We start from the raw sequence: 21434 nt of genomic DNA, 5'->3' as shown, positions 1-21434 counted from the left end.
CATGGAGATGTCCCACTCCAATACGTTTAACACATCAAAAGGATTGATAGATGAGATGCCATTTGAACGTCTGAATCCAATTCAGCCTATTTTCATTGTCTGTGAAATAAAGCCACTCCAGATCAATCTTTATCCTGCTCACGAAGAACATCATAAGTTAATTCAAGTTCTTATACGTGTATCGAGTCTATCTTAAATCTATGGGGTGGAGCAGAGCCTTTAGGTATGCATCTATAGAGGAATAATTTAAACGTAATTATTTATCAGGTCATCTGCATTGAATTTTAACAAGAGTTTTCAAAAGTATCGAACGTTATTCTTTAAATCAGGCACTTTTGGATGCATTTTTATAACTGTCCAAATGATTTGTGCACTCACAAAACACCACTTTTTCATTTAGCAATAAGAAGCAGTCACAGACTGGGGAAGATAAAGGTTTATGGTGGCAGGTGACTCCCTACACAAAAAAGATTGAAGATAAGTGCTAAAAGGCACTGTATTTCTGAGCCATAAATCTAAATGTAAATGAAAAATGTTTGGGGGCTAATGTGTGAAAAAAGCAATGGAAAAGCCATTAAAATAATATCTGATTTTGAAGCAGAATTTAATTCAAGTCCTGAGCATTTTTAAGCTTTTAAAGCTGACAAGAATCAGAGACTTTCTCTCACATGCCACCATTTTGGGGATAGAAGCAACTGAAATCGCTTGGCATAGACCAGCAGAGAAGAAAGCACTGTAAAAGTAATTATACGTTTCAATGTGTAAATGGAAACGGTGCTTTAATACGAACATTTGAACATATGATTAGATGCTCTGGTCTTTCAACTCAATTTGTCTGTCTGAAGCACTTGATGGCTTTTCATCCAATTATTGGACAAATATGATAGCTAATGACAAGTTATGACAACATATCATTTTTAGGTTGCATCCATCTATTGTGGCTCTAAGGTGCCTATTACTGTTCTGTTTAAGCGCCAGTCCCATTCTGAATTGCCTCCATCCATGTAATTACGTGAAGGTAAAGGCTAATTGAATGTGTGGTGCAAATACCTTCTTCACAGCTTTCTCCTTTGTATCCTGGGTTGCAGATACAGGTCCCCATGATGCACGTGCCATGGTTATTGCAGGAGACATCGATGCACTGGTTGGTTGGGACATCACATTCTGCTCCCTTCCAGCCACTGTGGCACAGGCACCTTCCCTTCATGTACTGCCCGTTTCCACTGCACAGCACAGGGCAGGATGCTGGGGACAGATAATAAGACAACACATCAGAACACAACTGTACATGGCTATCAGTTCAACAAAGACCACAGGAGTTCAGAATGGGGCTGGAACGAGATGATCTTAAGATCTTTTCCAACACGAACTATTCAATGATTCTATGATTCATATTCTTCATACACAGTTTTCAGTGGGGTATGTTGCTCTTTTCTTTGCCAAACCCGATTCTTTTATGGGGATGACATCCAGCTGTTGACTGTGTGCTCCTGTGACTGTTTAAACCAAACAGTGCTCTTGAATTAGAATGTCTCCTTGCTTTGTGTCTCATCCATTTTTTCACTAACTAGCCTCTTGTATTCTGACTTTTCAATGTACTGGTGTCTTCTTTCAGCAGCACCACTGACCTTAGCTTGCTTATCAGTAACTCTTAGCTGCTGCCAAACTTCATACTTCCCTTGACACTGCCTCTGCTGAACACAAATCACTCCCTTGTTCTGTCGGAATCCTCAGCATTACGGGTTCCAGTTGCTTTGCTCACAGTCCAGAATGCCACGTTGAGACTGTTGCCCTGATTCACCTCTTGTCATGCCATAAACTACCAACTTTCTCCACCAAAAGAGTTGTCAAGCGTTGGAACAGGCTGCTCAGGGAAGTGGTGGAGTCACCATCCCTGGAGGTAGCTAAAAAGACATGTAGATGTGGCACTTAGGGACATGGTTTACTGGTGGACTTTAGGGGTTAACAGAAGGCATCAAGGACTGGACCCTAGCCTCCGGGACCAAAGCTTGGGTAATGAGTGCTCTCTAAGCTTCCTTCATGTCCTCTCTGAAGATGCCTTCTCCCTTTTCCATCCTCCACCCTTTTCCATCCTTCACACCTGCCACTTTACACTCCTTTTGTCCTCTGCTCTGATTTTTCCAAGGAAGCTGCTGATTTCTGTCCCTCAGAAACAAAAGCTGCCCCTGTTCATTATCCCTTGACACTTCTTGCTTAAGCCCTGTTCCCTTCCATTTCATTTTGCTTCAACTCAGCTGCAAGGACATAGATTCAACACAGACTTCTCTTGTTCACTGTTGCCCATCAGCATTAGGTGAGAGAAGCTGAACTTGTCATGTGCCCCCCACAAAGGCAATTTGTGGATGTTTTTATGCAGGACAAATGTGAAAGGAATATTCCAGTCTTGTGTTTAATTCAACTGCATTAGGCATGTGATGAACGCAATGTACCTCTTTAGCTTCGTTTCTGACTCTGATTATACACAGGAAGAGGTATTAACATGGTTGGGGAACATTCCTCTCCTTCTCTTCCCATCTTTTCAGCTAGGGACTGCATAATGCACATCCAGTGTTGCTTCCATGTGTCCTTATAGTCAAGCTGGTTCGAGTGTAACAGAATTATAGCAACCTCACTGAAACACAAAGCACTGCCAGCTCTGTTAAGCCCATTTGATATGCAGGGAACTATATTTGCCTGACCAAGATAAAAGAGGTTTAGAAGATAAACGAGTTTGGCAACTGTTATTACTAAAGAGCCCTCTGTTCACTTTAAAGGAAGGACATTGCAGTGTTGCATTTCAAGTGCATCGTTTGCAGGGAGATATCTACCTATACAACACAAGACATCAGCTGCTTCAGATACCCTGTGTTTTGTGCATGGTTCACAGCAAACTCACTCTGTAATTTCACTTTTCAGCTTGCCTGATGGAATTTTCCTCCTGTCTCAGATTTCACATGCTCAGTAATGGACCTTGTTCTTTCAAGGCACTGGAAAAGGATCATATGCAGCTCTTTTCAGCAAGGAGAAAGAATAATTGCCTTTAAACAGTGGGAGAGTGCTGAGAAAGACTGAAATGTTTTCTGACAAGACAGCTGATCACTCAGTACAAGACCAGATAAATTGCTGGCCATCTGCAACAAGACTGGTGCTCTACAGAGTCCTCTATGGGGAACACCTTCAACAACCTGGGAAGTGCTGCTGCAAATGTCAAGGCAATGGCAAGAACAAAACCTCCTTTGTAGCACACCATAATGAATAAAGACAAAAGAGGTGTCTGGAGTTTTTCCACTGCTACTTGTGTGACTCTTTTCCATATATAAAAGATTTATAAGTATTGTTTGATCATTCAGATTCCAACAAACAAGATCCAAGATGCCGAAGTTACAGTCATTCCCTAGTGTGACTCATGGTAGTAGCAACCCAAACGCACTCCACTTTCCTGGTAAAGTTTAGCATCAGTGAGTAAGATCATTCCATTGTTTAATTTATACAGAACTTTATAACACCATCTCCCATGGAACCATAGAATTAACCAGGTTGGAAAAGACCTCTAAGATCAAGTCCAACCTTCACCCCACCACTGCCAAGTCCACCGCTAACCCGTGCCACTAAGGGCATTGAATACTAACAAAGGCCCATGAATACACCCCTGTGATTTGTTTTCATTTATTCAGTTTAAATTAATTGGTTAATAATACATTCATAATTAACCCTTATTAAAAGCAGAAGGGCTTTTTCTGCTCCACAGTCTCCCACTTATTTGGATGGTGAATCATGAGGCTGATTTGAAACAAAGGAACACCCAGGAAATCTATGACCTAGAAATCTTCACATGGGCACAGACCTGCTTATTTAAGGATTACTGCTCAGTACAAGGACCAATGTATTGCTGCAGATGGATACTGCATTACACATGCCACAGTTGCTGCCCTCTGAGGGATTATAGGTCAAATCCAGCATCTTAGATTCCCCTGAAACCAACAGGAAGCCAATGCTGGGGCCCTCCTATCTCATGCTCACGGGAAGATGAGCCTTTTAACAAGGCCACTGGGTGGAAATGCATATCCAAATAGCATTTTGACACTCTGGGTATTAATCTGTCTTCCTAAAGGTGGATCTGCACCCAGATGAGTCTGAACTAAAAGATATAGTAGAATAAAAGGTGTTCATATCAGCTGGAATAAAGACTGTAGTGAAATGGGACTTAGTTACTCACGTGGCTCAACTGAAGTGTGAGAAAGCTGGTTTATAACCCATGAAGGGATGTGAGCCCCTCTGAAAGTGAATTCAGAACAAAAGCTTATATATTCTGACTTACAGCAAAGGAGCTTCTCTTTTACTGACTCTACAGGGAGCCTTGGGGGGAACAAGCCCTGAACTTCTGCCCCTATCTAAAGTTGGGAGGTATGAGCAGGAATATGCTGTGGGAGATGGGGGGAAAAATACCCCTCCTTTTGTCTCCAGCTCCAGGGATTTGAAAAGGAGCTTGGAAATGCAAACCAAGTGTAAGGAAATGCAAACCAAGTGTAACCTGAGTCAGCAAGAAGTTTGACAGATCAGCTCTCAGGGATGCAGACTGCCACATCCATCTTACTGGGCTGTGAACTTTGAAACACCTCTGGGGTTTTAGCCTGGACCAAAGTGGTTCAGCACAGAGCTCCCCTCCTGCCTGTGGGGTTTGCAGCCCTCCCTATCTCTGTCTTTTGGCTGGGCTACAGTGATTGACCCACGCTTGGCTGGAGGAGGAGAGGACATGGGGTTGGACAGAGTTTAGCTCTCCTTCTTGGGAAGGAGCCAGTCTGCCTTCCAAAGAAGTGATGGGCCGGGGTGAAGGCCTGACCTGTAGCCTCAGCAAAGCTCCTTGTGTGGGCATTAGCTTTTTACACTCCCTCCCTCCCCACATTTATAAATCTGGGACTGTTGGAGCCAAAACCCAAAAGGCCTCAAAAAGGTTGACGCGTTCTGGTATTTCCCACATGCAGCGTTTTGATTTCCTGGTCTGAAACGTGTTCTCACTCTTAGTACTTCAGTTTGGTTTTTAAATGTTTAAATAACCTAAAAGTCTTCAGGTCACACAGAACTCCTTCCAAAAACATTTATTAAAAGTACTTATCGCTTGAGCAGAAAAATGTTTTATATTGTTTTCTGGGGTAAGTCTCCTTCCCAGTTCTCCCAATGTTTTCACTTTTGGCCAGAGTATCCAGTTTTTCCTGCCATTACCCCACTCCAAGCCCTACTTTACCCCTGCCCCACACCCCCCAGCCAGGCTGTCAGTGATCATTCAGAGCTCGGGCAGATTTGCAGGGCCTGCAGCAATGAAAAAGGCACTTGATTTTCATAGAGTCATAGAATCACAGCCTGGTTTTGGTTGTAGGGACCTTAAAGCTCATCCAGTTCCAACCCCTTGCCACGGGAAGGGACACCTTCCACTAGAGCAACTTGTTCCAAGCCCCTGTGTCCAACCTGGCCTTGAACACTGCCAGGGATGGGGCAGGGACAACCCACAACTTCTCAGTGTCTTAGGAAGTATCATTATAGGGTTTGCCACACAGTGGTCACATGCTCTGCTGAACAAACAATAATGCCACATTTATAAGTCATGGGGTTGAAAGTCCCTTCCAGACAGAAGATTCCCAGTATGACTCTTTGCCTGTCCGTACGCAGCTTGGGGTTGTATTGTTGCTAAGGTCACAGCAATCACCACCTAGTAGGAAACAAATCCACAGATCTGACCTGTTTCCATTGTACTGCAGCATCCCCAAGCAGGTTGTACAAGTATGAATATAACATCCACAAGAATTAACCAAAGGGGAGGGGGGAACAGTTAATCAAGTATAAATTCCTACCTCTGCCACAGTCAGGGCCCAGAAAGCCAAGGAAGCAATGGCAAGTCCCAGACACGCAGTCTCCATTCCCGTAGCAGTTACTGGGACAATTATCCACAGATTCTGGAAAACAGAGGAAAAATCAGATAATTCCTTAGGCAAGGGAAAACCTCTGAGCTTGGGAGGTTTTGGATGACAGGACAGCTGAAACTTCAAAGTAATCACTACACTTGGGGATGAAAGCATTAGTCTGAGCTTCACCAAAGACACTCAATCGTTGGCAGCAATGGATGGTTCCATTGTAACACATTAGTGAGGAGTGACTGCAAATCCCATGGTTAAATCACGGCTGCTCAGCACCCACCAGGCTTTGTCTTCACTCAGTACCTGAAAACTTCCACGTGTCATAGAATCATAGAATCATAGAATCATAGAATCATAGAATCATAGAATCATAGAATCATAGAATCATAGAATAGTTTGGGTTGGAAAGGACCTTAAGTTCATCCAGTTCCAACCCCCCTGCCATGGGCAGGGACACCTCACACTAAACCATGTCACCCAAGGCATGGCCTGGCCTTGAACACTGCCAGGGATGGAGCATTCACAACCTCCCTGGGCAACCCATCCCAGTGCCTCAGTACCCTCACAGGAAAGAATTTCCTCCTTATATCCAATCTAAACTTCCCCTGTTTAATTTTTAACCTGTTACCCCTTGTCCTATCACTACAGTCCCTAATGAAGAGTCCCTCCCCAGCATCCCTATAGGCCCCCTTCAGACACTGGAAGCTGCTCTGAGGACTCCACACAGCTTCTCCAGGCTGAACAGCCCCAGGTTTCTCAGCCTGTCTCCATACAGGAGGTGCTCCAGTCCCCTGATCATCCTCGTGGCCTCCTCTGGACTTGTTCCAACAGTTCCATGTCCTTTTTATGTTGAGGACACCAGAACTGCACACAGTGCTGCAGGTGAGGTCTCACCAGAGCAGAGCAGAGGGGCAGGATCACCTCCTTCGACCTGCTGGTCACGGTCCTTTTGATGCAGCCCAGGATATGGTTGCTTTCTGGGCTGCGAGCGCACACTGAAGCCGGCTCATGTTCATTTTCTCATCAACCAACACCCCCAAGTCCTTCTCCGCAGGGCTGCTCTGAATCTCTTCTCTGCCCAACCTGTAGCTGTGCCTGGGATTGCTCCATCTTTTCCTGCTGCTTACTTATCCAGCTTTTCCCCCTCTTTGAATGGGTTGGAGAGAAGCAACACACACCGTTCTCACTGCAGAACATGCACCTTTGGTCTGATTTTGTTGAACTGGGTGAGTGAAAACGGGGCATTTATTTGTGCCAAGCAGAGCTGAGCTACAGTAGCAATGTTCCCTAGGAAGTTACTGAACAGAGACTCCTGGTTCACCCAGTCCTCCTGGAAGATTCTACCTCACCAAATACCTTGTCATTTGTTCTGCAGTATTATACAAACAGCTATAATATTGCACGTTGGTGGAACAGGGATGGGACCATTCCACACTTCCGTTTCTAGTTATCATTTGAAATTCCCTGACTTTGGCAAAAACACTGGCTATTCATCTTTCCAAGGAAGTTAGCAAGTAAGCCCAATGTTATCTAGCACTTCTATTGTGAGGGCAGTTCAGAATACTGGGGCTAAATTATCTGTCGTAAGAGAAGAACACAAGCTGGTAAACATCAGCTATCAAAAAGAGCATGAAAATGATTTTACTTTCTTGACTAAACTATGACTGAAGACTGAGTAAATGTGAGTAGGGCTTGGAAAGGAGATGGAATACCACGGTTCATCCCACACTATTATTTCATATGTTCTTAGGGGGCGATGTGTACCAGATTCAAACTGGATTCAGTCGTACAGGAGAGGCACTGGTGGTATATCTGTTGTGGAGTGTGACCCACGTGCATAATGCCTGTGCTTTAGACTCCATGAGTCCTTGTGGTAGCAAAGATTTGTAACTCCCTACCGGCGCAAGTGAAGAGAAACAGCTGCAGCAGAGATGTGCAGATTAGTCTCTAATCACAACTGAAAGGAAGCCTGTTTCTGGATGGGTGTTCTCCCAGCGACACAGGTTTCAGAAGGACATTTTAAAGGACGTGGTGTAATTTCAGCGTTCCTAAAGGGCAACAGCGGTTTTAAAGGCTAAAACCAGTTTCAAGCATGTATGTTTTAAGCCTTGGCACCAGACATCTCATTATCAGATAGCTTCATGCAGCAAGGAAGATACAAGGAAATGCTGTCAGTTTTCTAACACTTAAGCTCTCTAGTTAAGCAGAGATTCACTTTACGGTGTATGGAAATCCAATCACAGCATGCAGTCAACACATGGGGCCTGAGCTGCCACCTTTATTCCAATCAAATCACAGCCATGCTTCCTAGAATAAACAGCAACTCAGGCCTTGTGCATTTACACTGACACTGAGTCAGTGTATACCAACACAGATTTAATACCAGGTCTCAACACAAATCTATGCTCTAAATGAGAAGTTAATGTTAGTCTGGATATTTATAAGCTTCAGAACTTTGTGATGGTTTAATTTTACTGCTGAAAACAAACGTTTTGATTTATGTGTTTTTGCATGCGTTTTTGCCTCTATTCATTTCTTATAATGCTTATATCCTTCTTGTCTTCAAGAAATAGATGCAGAAATGTAGAAAAAGAAGTTACTTATTTACACACATATACAGACTGCAGAGTGGGAGCACTGTGAAACAAGATAATGAAAAGGGCAAGGAGATTTAAGAGTTCCTGCTGCTGCAAGAATCAGTTGTTTTCCTCTAATCCTCTCATCCTAGAATCATAGAATCATAGAATAGTTAGGGTGGGAAAGGACCTTAAGATCATCAAGTTCCAACCCCCCTGCCATGGGGAGACACCTCACACTAAACCATGGCACCCAAGGCCTCGTTTAACCTGGCCTCGAACCCTGCCAGGGATGGAGCATTCACAACCTCCCTGGGCAACCCATTCCAGTGCCTCATCACCCTCACAGGAAAGAATTTCCTCCTAATACCCGATCTAAACTTCCCCTGTTTAAGTTTTAACCCATTACCCCTTGTCCTATCACTACAGTGATATCCTAGGCACAACTCTAAGCTCCCTCTTCTTGTGCTGGTTCTGGCACTTGTCAGACCCTTCAATGAGCTGGTTAAGCTCAAAAGGTGGCAAAAAAACTTAATCCAGCAGAGAAAAAGCCTACAAGTGAGTTGTTTTCTATGGTGTGAAAACCGGGAACAGAAGGAGTAGGGCCTATTCAGTATCATAGATGTTGCATGCAACCTCACCATCACACTGCCACACTGAGCCTGGCCTGGGGTCTGAAAGCCTGTAGCAACACTGCATAAACGTAGAATCCTAGAGTAGTAAGGGTTGGAAGGGGCCTTAAAGCTCATCCAGTTCCAATGCCCCGCCATAGGCAGGGACACCTTCCACTGGAGCAGCTTGCTCCAAGTCCTGTCCAACCTGGCCTTTTCCATAAAGGAAGTGTTAAATGAATTTGCTTTTTTATCTTGTAAACTCCAGAGTTACTGAGAACAAAGCAGGTTTGGGACTTAGGCTTGTGATCAGCAAGACACAGAATCATAGAATCAGCCAGGCTGGGAAAGCCCTTTAAGCTCACCCAGTCCAAGCGTTGCCTAGCACTGCCAAGGCCACCACTGCCCCATGGCACTGAGGCCTCATCTCCATGGGGTGTGAACACTTGCAGGGCCGGTGACTGCAGCCCTGCCCTGGGCAGCCTGTTCCAATGCCTGAGCACCCTCTGGGGCAGGAATTGTTCCTCAGCTCCATCTAAACCTGCCCTGGTGCAGCTTGAGGCCGTTTCCTCTTGTCCCATCCCTTGTTCCTTGGGAGCAGAGCCCAGCCCCTCCTGGCTCCATCCTCCTGTCAGGCACTTGTAGGGAGCGATCAGGTCCCCCCTGAGCCTTCTCTTCTCCACACTGAACCCCCAGGTCCCTCAGCCCTTCCCCATCACACTTGGGCTCCAGGCCCTGCACCAGCTCCGTTGCCCTTCTCTGGCCCCTCTCCAGCACCTCAACCTGTATCCTCAGGTACCATCACAAACTGGAATTTCTTTCCATGTTGCAGACTGCAGGCATTACCAAGCTATATCCACTTAAGACTTCCCATAAAACCCCTGTCTTCATCCCAGGACTGAATTTCATTCCAGTGGTTATAGATTGTACCAGGAACAGCTGAGCTGATTTTCTGGCCCTTCTGGGATGCACATATAATGTGTCCACACATCCATGCACACTGCTCTAATACCTACATTTCAGACTAAGCAGGAGGAGGTGGGTGACTTGGCATAAGAAATTAGGGAGCCACGATGAGGGAATCCTGGAAAGAACAAAGGATCAAGTGGGCCAAGTCTTAGCATTTGGAAATTGCCTGATTATTATCCAGTGGGTCTTAGATGACACAAGAGAGCAAACTCTTTACCACTCAGGAAGCCCTAACTTAGTGGCACAAAGCAATTGTCTGCCATTAACGTCCACAGTCAACATTACTACAGAGGTGACAAACTCAAGCAGTACATAAAAGAGGTCACTGCAAGTTGGGACTAAGTTCTAGTCTCCTTTCTATAGCTAATTCTGCAAGCTGCACATGTAATCATAAGGATATTTTCCAATTTATACAGAATTCCATATGGCGTTTTATGAACAGTGCCATGGGAACTGTGCTAAAGGACCGTGAGGATGTGTTCTTTTGTTTTCCTTAATTGTTAAAGTTCATTGTGAGACCATGGTCAATCCTTGCTTAGAAAGAGATAGACATTCCCAGTTCTCAGCCTGACTCCCACAGCTTTCTCTTGGCTTCCAAATCTCTGAAGGGATCTGATTGACACCAGCTGGTAAGGGCAAAGATTATTCATTAGAGGGTCAGCCAATTAATAATGCATGATGTTTTCCCAGGGTTTTGCTATCGTGTCCAAAGAGAACATTGAAAATGCAGCTCCCCTGACACCTTTCAACAAGCAACAGCAGCAGGAGCAAAGCTCCTGAAAGCAAACAACTCCCGCTGGGAAAGACCTCCAAGACTCGAGGTGATGGGGCTTCTAATGGGGACTGCAGGAGCTTGTGTATGGGAGTAATTGTCCTGTCAGCTTCAGAATCTAATTAGCAACTGAGAAAACAAGGGATTTCCTGAATAACTGGTCTAAACACCCAGACATCGTTTACTCCTCTGAGAGGAGGAAATGGCATAATGAGACACATGGTCTTCAGAGCCACACTGCCCACGTTGGAGAGTGGTATGGAAATGCCTTGTCTGACACAGCAGGTACTTCCTATGCTAGTCCAGCCCACCTCACTCAGGAAAAGAAGGATGTACAGAACTGATTCTATAATAGAAACACAGCCTGGTTTGTGTTGGAAGGGACCTTAAAGCTCATCCAGCCCCAACCCCTGCCACGGGCAGGGAACACCTTCCACTAGAGCAGCTTGCTCCAAGCCCCTGTGTCCAACCTGCCCTTGAACACTGCCAGGGATGGGGCAGCCACAGCTTCTCTGGGCACCTCAGGCATAGACAAATACTGTTTGCTTCGCATCATGGATGTGACAGCAGCAAAGCTCCCAGGCTAATGGCCTGCTCAGGGGACCACTTTGCTGCTGACAAAAAGCCCTGCGAAAGCCAACTCTACTCTGGTGAGCTCTATAAAGATCCGACAGCCTGGCTTACAATTACGTCCATGAATCACCTTTATCCAGATGAAATGCAACAAACATATTAAGGAGGCAGATAAACTGTTAGACCCTTGATGGACTTCTTATATATATACTCACCATGTTTGCTGGTCAGCGGTGTAGCTACTCAACAGTATTTCTGCCTTATTTATCTACTCTGCAACGTTCAACTTCATGGCTTGGTTCTCTGTCTTTGGGCCAGAGGCTGAGGCAGATGTTTGCCTGACACCAAACTCTATTAAAGGCTGCAGTAACACAATTGTCTGTTAAAGATAAATATTTTATAGCCTGCACTTGCCACCAAGTATCATCATTCCCTGGGCATTTAGAGGCAACTATCTATTGGCAAGGCAAAAATAGTTCTCTAGCTGGCAACTGAAGGCAGCATCTTGCCTGGGAGTTAATAAGCACCAGGACTGCTTTCTAAGAACTCATTAAATGCCATTCAGTGCAGTGTGGTTGGAGGAATTCAAATGTAACTGTTTCATTCCACAACCTCAAAGAGCTGTTCTGGAACTGGCAGTGTTTGGTGTCACAAACTTGTAGGAATAGCATTGCACTAGAAGAATCAATCAATTTCTGGAATGAATGATAGAATCATACAATTTCTAGAAGGTTTGTGTTGGAAGGGACCTTAAAGCTCATCCAGCTCCAACCCCTGCGACAGGCAGGGACCCCTTCCACTGGAGCAGCTTGCTCCAAGCCCCTGTGTCCAACCTGCCCTTGAACACTGCCACGGATGGGGCAGCCACAGCTTCTCTGGGCACCCTGTGCCAGCGCCTCAGCACCCTCACAGGGAAGAGCTTCTGCCTCAGAGCTCAGCTCAGTCTCTCCTCGGGCAGGTTAAAGCCATTCCCCTTGGCCTGGCCCTACAGGCCCTTGTCCCAAGCCCCTCTCCACATTTTCTGGAGCCCCTTCAGGCACTGGAGCTGCTCTCAGGTCTCCCCTTCAGGAGCCTTCTCTTCTCCAGGCTGCCCCAGCCCAGCTCTCTCAGCCTGGCTCCAGAGCAGAGCTGCTCCAGCCCTCGCAGCATCTCCATGGCCTCCTCTGGCCTCGCTCCAACAGCTCCACGTCCCTCTTGTGCTGCTGCCCCAGAGCTGGATCAGGGCTGCAGGGGGGATCTCCCCTTCACACAGCAGAGGGGCAGGATCCCCTCCCTGAGCTGCTGCTCATGCTCTGGGGGTGCAGCCCAGCACATGGGGGGGATTGGGTTCTGAGCTCAAGTGCGCACAGAAGCTGGGTCATGGGGAGCTTCTCCTTGACCAACACCTCCAATTACTTCACCTTCTTCTCTGCTGCTGCAACAGAGCAACCTTATCAAGCCATGGATTCTTTCTCCTAGACCCACTTTGTCCAGGATAAAGCTGCCACCTACAAGCTCATTGCAATAACATCTCTCTTTCACAGAGATGCCCCGGCTACGTTAGCAATAATTTCAATAGGAAGCCAGGCAGTAGAACATGAAAGGCAAAGATGACTCTGAAGCTCTGTGAACACATTTAATTTACTTCCCAGATGCAGAGCTTGCAGTCTTGTTTATGTTTCAAAGAAATGATGCGACTCAATTGAATTTCACTGCGGGATGGGTTGGATTCGAAGCCTTAGAGAGCTGTCACCTGCCCTTGTAATTGTGATAACAATGTCAAGGGAGACGTGGAGATGAGAGGGGATAAAACAGGTTTCAGGTATCTTGAAATCTCAGAGCTGATATTATGAGCCCAAAGAAAAGAAAGGGGGGAAAGATATCCTGGAAACAAAGGAAATGCGGAAATGCTGGATCTGGTATTCTTTTCCTCCTCCTCTTCCTTCCCCAGCTGAAGTTTGAAAGGACCGATTCCTTCTCATGGTACATCCTCACCTGCTGAGATTTCACTTTTTTCCTGCTTCATTTGTGTTTTATAAGGCTTTTACATTTCTAGCTCAAGTAATCCACACCTGGCAGCCAGGGATGTGAATGTCTTGACAGCATCATGGAAACTCAGTCATTATTTCTGAGTGCTCTTTCACAGTTTCCTCTTGTGCAGGGCACACAGTGAGATGCTGATGCTGTTAATGCCACTTGATGTTGTGCCAGGTTTTGATGGTTTCTTTCTGTTTCTGAAGGCTGGGAGGTCTGTTTTAATTAAAGATCCATGCATATAACCCTGTTTTGCTCTCATATCCCTGTGGAACTCTAATCTTCACATGCAGGTATATAAGGATGCTAAATTAGGAAAAGGCCACAGGCAGGCAGTCCCTTAAACAACTCCTGAAATTACTCCTGATTCTGGAAAATCAGAGTGAAATCACAGTATCCAATTGCGTGTTCCTCTCCCCACACCCTTTTCCTATGAGAACTTTAACAAAGAAGCAGTTTGCAATGGCAGATACCCCACATCTCCATCAGTGCTCTGACAGCAAATACCTGCTCCAGCCAACAGCGACTCCGGAGCCTGGATCACTTCAGCAGGTGATGGTGAAGCACAAAAGGTTTGGTGTTCAGGATCACTTTGGGTTACTTATTGAAATCATCAAGAGCTGCTGAGTCTGCCAAATTCGACAGCACATCATGTGAGTACATTTCCCCTCGAGATGCCTGTGCTTTCCCTTCTAGGCCTGGCTTGAGCTGTCTCTCCAGGTACAGGAATAGCTCGCAGCACAATAACGTTGCTCTTTCTCACACTGTTTCAAGCACATTGGACTCCAAGCATAGCTTGGAAATACCACAGAAACAGCTTTTTTTTTGTGCACTATTTTTGAACTTCTGTTCTACAGAAACAGGGACCAAGTGGGAATAGTTTGGGGAGAAAATAAAGAAAAGAACAAGACCGACCATTTCAGAAGCCTGGGCCACACTTGGTCTGAGTTTGGTTTGTCCTTTGAGAAGGAGCTGTATCTCATGGATTCATTCCCTTCTCCTACTGCTTCCTTTTTAAGAAGAAAACTGTTTAGTGTAGAACACCTTTTAATCTAAAGCTATTGGATGGTTGAAAGCACAAGGTGAAATGAGGTTTCAAAAGAATTTGGGCACTGGTCTATGGATGCTACCATTTAAGTTAATGGTACGATCTCCTTTGATTTCACCAGCATTTAGCAACCCCTGCTAATGTATTTCTGCTGCTCATAGGGATATACAGGGAACGCTGTTTTCTTCCCTGAGAATGTGAGCAATGCTAAAAGCATGAAAGGGTCTATGATATACAGTTCTTAAGGAACTGTACATTTACCATATGAAAAACTCTGTTCCAAATCACTTGAAAGGTGATCACAGGTTAGAACAAAGAAGCCAGGACTGATTTAAACAAAGAGTAGCTGTTGGGCTGAAGCCTTCTTCTTCCTTCGACCATGCAGCTTGTAAGCACAGTAATGTTTTAATCCTACACTTGTAACATACACGTGTACACATGTATGATATCTAGAAAGACACCTTGCAAACAGTTTTTCCTTTTTTTTGCAGCTGGAATGTTTTTAAACCTGAATTTCTCTCCCGTAAATGAAATGCTCATATCCCCAATTTGCCCAAGGGATTGCAAGGAATTGGGCTCTTTTTTGTTGCTTCCCACTCTCATAAATTGTTACAAATCAATACAGGAAACAACAATTATTCAGCCTTCAGGGTTCAACTTCTGGAGCTGCACAAGCAAGCAGGAAGTTATTTCACATTCAGTACATTACAATCCTGTCCTTGTAGCTCAGGGCACGGCTAAGGCTGGCCTTGAGTTACATTTTAAATGATGTTGGGACTTGGTGTATTCCAGGGGTTAAAAGCAAACTATTCCTGCATACACACACACACAGAGGACCTCAAATATGATCTCATTTGGTCAGACAAATGCTATGAGACCTTGGTATCCTGGTTTGTTCTTCTTTCTTCTTCTTCTACTAGTGCTATTATTCTATTTTACCTTTAATTTCAACCATTAAACTGTTCTTATCCCAACCCTTTCTTCCAATTCTCCTCCCTATCCCACCACGGAGGGGTGAGCAGTGAGTGAGCAGCTGCATGGTCCTTAGTTGCTGCTTTGGCTTGAACCATGACACTTAGTAGTGTTATCATTTTGGATGCATTAAAGGTTATGTTTCCTTTTACACAAAGTCTTTAGTAAATAAATCCAGCCTGAAAAAAGAAGGATGTAGTGGCTGTAGTGGCTGATGTCTGAGGTTCAGTTAGGTGGGTGCCTAGTGCTATGGATGTGCTCTCAAGCTATGACACTTCATCTCCAGCCACTGCTACAAAAGGGCCTGAGTCTCCTCTAGGTTTTATGTCAGATCTGTCCCCATGTAGAGATGCCCTCTGGAGCATCTTAGGTGCTGATACACGCCTGTGCTCAGGCAACTGCACTGAGCTCTCAGTGGTCTCCAAGCAGGGTCAGGGAAGAAGCAAAACTTACAGCTCAGTTTGTGCCTCCAGCAGATTCACTGCACAAACTTAGTCAAATGATGCTCCTTCTCAGGGCCTCCAGCAGGCCCTCTAGAAATCACTTTAACGTCAGCTAGGTAACTTGTCCTGAGACTGTTGTAGCCCTTAGAAAATGCAAGCAGCCACACATCTGCTACACAGACCAGCCATTATCATTTAAGAAGTCAACATATGCCAGGAGTTAATGTACAATGATGTCCTTCTCATCCCACTTGGAGAGATCGGTCCAGTAACTCCTGAGGTGCTGATGCTGTTGACTTCTGTAGTCTTGCCCAGGGAGGTTGTGAATGCTCCATCCCTGGCAGTGCTCAAGATCAGGTTGGACGAGGCCTTGGGTGATATGGTTTAGTGTGAGGTGTCCCTGCCCATGTCAGGGGGGTTGGAACTAGGCGATCTTAAGGTCCTTTCCAACCCTAACTATTCTATGATTCTGTGATTCTATATACTGTAATACAGCCTTTAGGAAATTGAGGCTTTAAAAAGGCTGTTTTAGTGCAGAAAGGGTTCTCCTTTTGTTTGCCAAAGTGACGAGTAATGAGTAACTCCCACAGCCTTCTTTCTGTGCTTTAGCAGGGGAGCACTCATGGAAAGAAAAATCTTGCAGAGAGCTGTTCTAGCAGCTCGGTGATACGACACAGGAATCCAACAAGCTGTGCTTACATCAGCCTGCAGTCTGGGAGCATGGAAAAGAGCTATATACCAAAGTGTAAAAACGAAAACCATATGCACAGTTTTACACGGCCCTCCAGAAGCCCTCCGACAGCACTCGATGTGTGTTATTAAGGCAGAATTCTGCTGCTCTGAAAATAGGGAACTGAAGGGGAAAAAAAACACACAGGGACAGAAATAATAGAAAGAAAGAAGAAAAGGCTTTAACTTCACTATTAAATAAACCTTTTCTTGACCCTAAAACTAAAGTAATTACCCCAATCAATAAACCTTTTGTACAAGCTCTGTCAGATCAAGAGAACTTGCCTGCCTGCACACAGCACACTGACAAGCGAGTTCAAGGCTCCCAGCCTGTCTAAGTACAGATGTAGGCAAAGCTTTTCAGGAAGACAAATCCACCTTGGTTTTTCTACCGCTTGAAAGCATGATCAAAACCAGACAAAACCTGGATTAAAGACATTCAGACGTCTGACTTCTACAGAGATGAATACTTGTTGGCATCCAAGCAGTGTTACAAACACCGCTTAATTTCTGTTGTAGAACAGTATAAATATGTGTGTGCTTGTCTATTTTTCACTTGTATTCACCAGATCGATTGAAAGAAGAACGTACATATAGAAATACTTTAAAAAATCAAGAAAAAGCTCAAGTGTAACATTAAATTATTCCATCTCTGCCTTAAAGCTGAGCTAGTTTTACAGTGTCATTTTCTATGGTTAGCTTCTACTCGCAGAGCCTCAATGAAGAGATATGCTCAATATGGAAAGAGCAGCCGTGGAAGTTTTTACAGCCAAGCATCTGACCTTTACAGGCTTCTTATTATTTAATTATCTTTGAGATGTGTCCCTAATTTCCCCTTTATTAGAGATGCCTGATGTCTTGAAAAGAAAAATCCTGAAATCATAATTTTGCCTGCCATTAGTGGCTCGGGAAGCAGGGTTACAGTGCAAGAATTGCTTCAGACACTTGGACAGAGAAAAAAGGTCATCAAAATAACATGTGGATTTGAAACAATTGCTCTGAGTTCAGGTTTCTTGGAACTGCTGCAGCTCCAGCAGAAGCAGGCAGAAAACTGCAGGTGACATTTAGGGAACAGTGTGTACTTCTTCCCCTCTATTATGCTCTGGGCAACAGCACAAGAGGGACGTGGAGCTGTTGGAGAGAGGCCAGAGGAGGCCACGGAGATGCTGCGAGGGCTGGAGCAGCTCTGCTCTGGAGCCAGGCTGAGAGAGCTGGTCTGGGGCAGCCTGGAGAAGAGAAGGCTCCTTAAGGGGAGACCTGAGAGCAGCTCCAGTGCCTGAAGGGGCTGCAGGAAACCTGGAGAGGGGCTTGGGACAAGGGCCTGTAGGGCCAGGCCAAGGGGAATGGCTTGAACCTGCCCGAGGGGAGACTGAGCTGAGCTCTTAGGCAGAAGCTCTTCCCTGTGAGGGTGCTGAGGCGCTGGCACAGGGTGCCCAGAGAAGCTGTGGCTGCCCCATCCCTGGCAGTGTTCAAGGCCAGGTTGGACACAGGGCCTTGGAGCAAGCTGCTCTAGTGGAAGGGGTCCCTGCCCGTGGCAGGGGTTGGAGCTGGATGGGCTTTAAGGTCCCTGCAGCCCAAACCAGTCTGGGATTCTGTGAGTCTATGACTGAAGCTGAAGGGATTTAAGTACCAGGAGTGACGCTTGATCTGTCAGGAGTTGTCTGCAAAGGCAGACAGGGAGATAAACTCCAGCACTGGAACATGTTCATCCATTGGCTCACTATGCTGCAAAGTTCATCAGCTTGGGGGAAAAGGTGGAAAGATTAAGGGCACGTTGATAAAGCTATTGTTGACTTCCAGGTGCTAAGGTTTTAAGGGCTGTATCACACATCATCAATGTTTTACCAAGAATAACAAAAATTCTTAAGGCAATGAGAGTGCAAACTGACATGGAAAGTTCCACCTCTGCACAGCTTTCCTGCCATTTCCACAGCTGGGCTCAGGCTCTATTTGCTTTTTATTAAGCCCTATAAAGCAAACAGATTAGATTTACACATAGGCTGGATGAAATAGTGAAATCTCACCACTACTACACCTGCTTGGAGAGGGGAATTCTTGCAGCTCATAGAAAGCTCAGACAAGAGGCAGCTCACCCCACATTTCTGCCTTTCCGGGTTGTGTCAGTTTAAAGCCATTCCCCTTTGTCTTGTCATTAAATACCCCTATCAAAAGCTCTTCTCCAGCTTTCTTGTAGCCCCCCTTTAGATATTTGAAGACTATTATAAGGTATCCCCCGAGGCTTCTCTTCTCCAGGCTGAACAACCCTGTTGATAGAGTTTAAGTTAGCCTACCCATAGGCAGCAAAAGGAAGGGAAGCAAATCTGAGCTACTCAGTCTCTTCCTTTTGCCTTTGCTGAGAACACACCAAACACAAAGGCATCTCCACTGGGAGCTAAAGAAGAGTCATTCTTGTCACCTTTCATACAAGGAGGTCTCTCAGTTCCATGCTTGCCTTTGTGCCCTGTAATTTCTCCTCTCCTTTCTAAGCTCAGTCCTCCTGTGAAGTGCTCCTCTGCTGGTGTCCTTCTGGTGGCTGTGAACTGCTGCCCTGGGGACTCTGTGGGGGTGGTTATATTTTAGGCTGTTGCAGGAAGGCAGCTTGCCTTTTGATGTATATTGCAAAGTGCTCGAGGAAATCACTCACACTCGTTTTCTTTATGGATAGGAGACAGGGCAGGAGGAATGAAGGTCCTTCCTTTCAACTAAAGCATTGTCTCTTGCCGAAGATCAAAGCGAGATAAACCCTTGAATCCCATCACTGGTGTTCCACACGTGTTTCCTAGCGCTTGCTGGGTGACACGCTGGTAAACAGAGGTGCTCTCCTTGGCACAGACAGATGACTTTGCCTTTTGATTTCTCAGTGGCCCTGCACCGCCAAGCTTGCCTGAGCTCAGCAGTACCAGCTGCTGGAGCACGCTCTCTGACTCCAGAGGTGCGTTTTCAGGCTCTCAGATGTTTCTTGCTTTTACCGAGCAGGTTTTTGGCCAATAGCTCTGTCTTGGATGTGCTGATTCCGGCTGATTCCTCAGCCTCCTATTGTGCCTCCCTTAGAGCAGATTGCTCTGAATGAATTACCACGCTCAGGCAGAGGTGAAGCCACAAGGTGCTTCTCAGGGAAGTGTTTCTATTAGGAAGCTCAGAGAGTGCCACCAATGTCATTGACAAAAAGGTTAATTTATTATTGAGAGACCCTGATTCTCCATTCCTTTCTAATGTCTTGCATTGGAGTTCAGAGGAATGGGATATAAAAATGCTATTAAAAGCTGAGAATTTGCCCAGAATAGTCTCTTTTCCCCTCCACCTGAATTGCCTGTACTATGCAGAAGCTCTGACAGGCATTAGGACGCTGTATTCTTCCCAGGTTTATGGGCAGTGGCATGTCACATTTTGACACCACCTAACTCCTTAGTGATAATGATTCCAGCTCCTTTTAGCCAACAGCTTAAACTGCCAGCTCCTGACCTCAAAATCAGTGCTCATGTTCCTGGATTTAGTTATAGCTACATTGGATCCCAAAACTATGTGATGGACAGCCTCAGAATTTATGGAATTAAGTGTGTGTTATCAAACTGGGAATACAGATGGTCTTTTCCCAGTTTTCACCAGTTTTCTCTAGAATAATGGGAGCTAAACCATTCCAGACAAGCACTGCACAGTAATTGCAGTTGATATTGTCATACAGAGCCTGCAATGATTATACTGGCTCTGGAAAGCTCGGGCTGTTGGAACACAGCAGAGACACTTGGAAAAGCAGCACCCTTTCCATTCAGCGCCTTTAGTGAGGAAGTACTTCAGCAAGTACCTTACCCAGGTGAGTCCTCTCACAGGGGAGGTTTGCCTGAATGACTGCACAGTTTGGCTTTATGAACTTACTGTAATTACCATTATCAACCTGGTGCTCTCTATTACCCATGATTATTAATTAATGCTTAATGCATGTTCCCAGCAGTTCCATCACCCTCACAGCATCTCTGGGGAAATACCACTCTCCTCGGTTTTACATGGTGTGAGCAGCTGAAGCATGAGCCTAGGCTGGGTCAGGATTAGCACATCAATCAGAGTTCAAGAGGTCCAGGCTGCTGGTCCTCTTCTCACATCACCGGATCCTACTTCTTCCTGCATCACAGCTTGACATTTCAAACCCACTCTCACTGGAAGCCCTATGTCAGAGCAATAACAAAGGGAGATTTTCCTATGTGCTTCTGCCACAGGAATCAGTTTCAATGGCAGCTTGCTCCTGGCAGTCCGCACAACTCCTCTGCAGGTTCCTCACCCCACGCAGATAGTTCTAAGGCTCCCATCACACGTGGAGCTATTTGCCATTGCAGTTTTACACCCTGGTTTGTAAGCACCATGCCAGGTTGCTGCACCTTCTTCATTCTGGCACCAACAAAAATTATAGCACTATAGTCCTTTAATATTTATAGACTCAAAATCTAGCAACCATGACTTGCCAGCCCTCATGAATACACTCAGAAGGTCCATTCCAACCCTTCTGTGATTCTACGATCTAAACTCTTTACTTATCTCAAGTGAGTTTCAAAGTGTGCAGCTTATACCTAAACAGTTTCTCCTGTACATGACAGAGTTGTGTTGCTATACAGCTGTCAGTGGGCAAAGAGATTCACACATATGGGGCAAAGCTCTCTCCTGCACAGCAAAAGAAAACCTCCTTGTACTGAAACACGGAATGATCCCAAGTCAACTGGGGAGCTACAGTATATTTCATGGAATATATATCAAGGACTGTTCTGCTTATCATGTGGCCACGAAGGTAGAGCAGGGTATAAACAAATAACATGTGATTGCCTTAGAGTCA

The 21434-nt window shown here is 45.4% G+C and overlaps 1 protein-coding gene across 11 annotated transcripts in view; it reads right to left on the bottom strand.

Moving 5' to 3' along the window:
- The window catches only part of TENM4 (teneurin transmembrane protein 4), a 759599-nt gene that overhangs the window by 156102 nt on the left and 582063 nt on the right, over positions 1-21434 (bottom strand). For all 11 annotated transcript variants that reach the window (XM_061458042.1, XM_061458041.1, XM_061458044.1 and 8 more), the window contains 2 exons: positions 5847-5948; positions 1051-1245 (listed from right to left, as the gene is read on the bottom strand). In XM_061458042.1, the coding sequence (XP_061314026.1) occupies positions 1051-1245; positions 5847-5948 (297 nt within the window). The remainder of the gene's footprint in view (positions 1-1050; positions 1246-5846; positions 5949-21434) is intronic.

Source organism: Pezoporus flaviventris, unplaced genomic scaffold (assembly GCF_033815535.1).
Source record: "Pezoporus flaviventris isolate CSIRO_AGI_PZ_B2104156 unplaced genomic scaffold, CSIRO_AGI_Pfla_v1 ptg000025l, whole genome shotgun sequence".
In the NCBI taxonomy this organism is placed as follows: Eukaryota; Metazoa; Chordata; class Aves; order Psittaciformes; family Psittacidae; genus Pezoporus; species Pezoporus flaviventris.
This window is presented reverse-complemented; position numbering and strand designations above follow the sequence as displayed.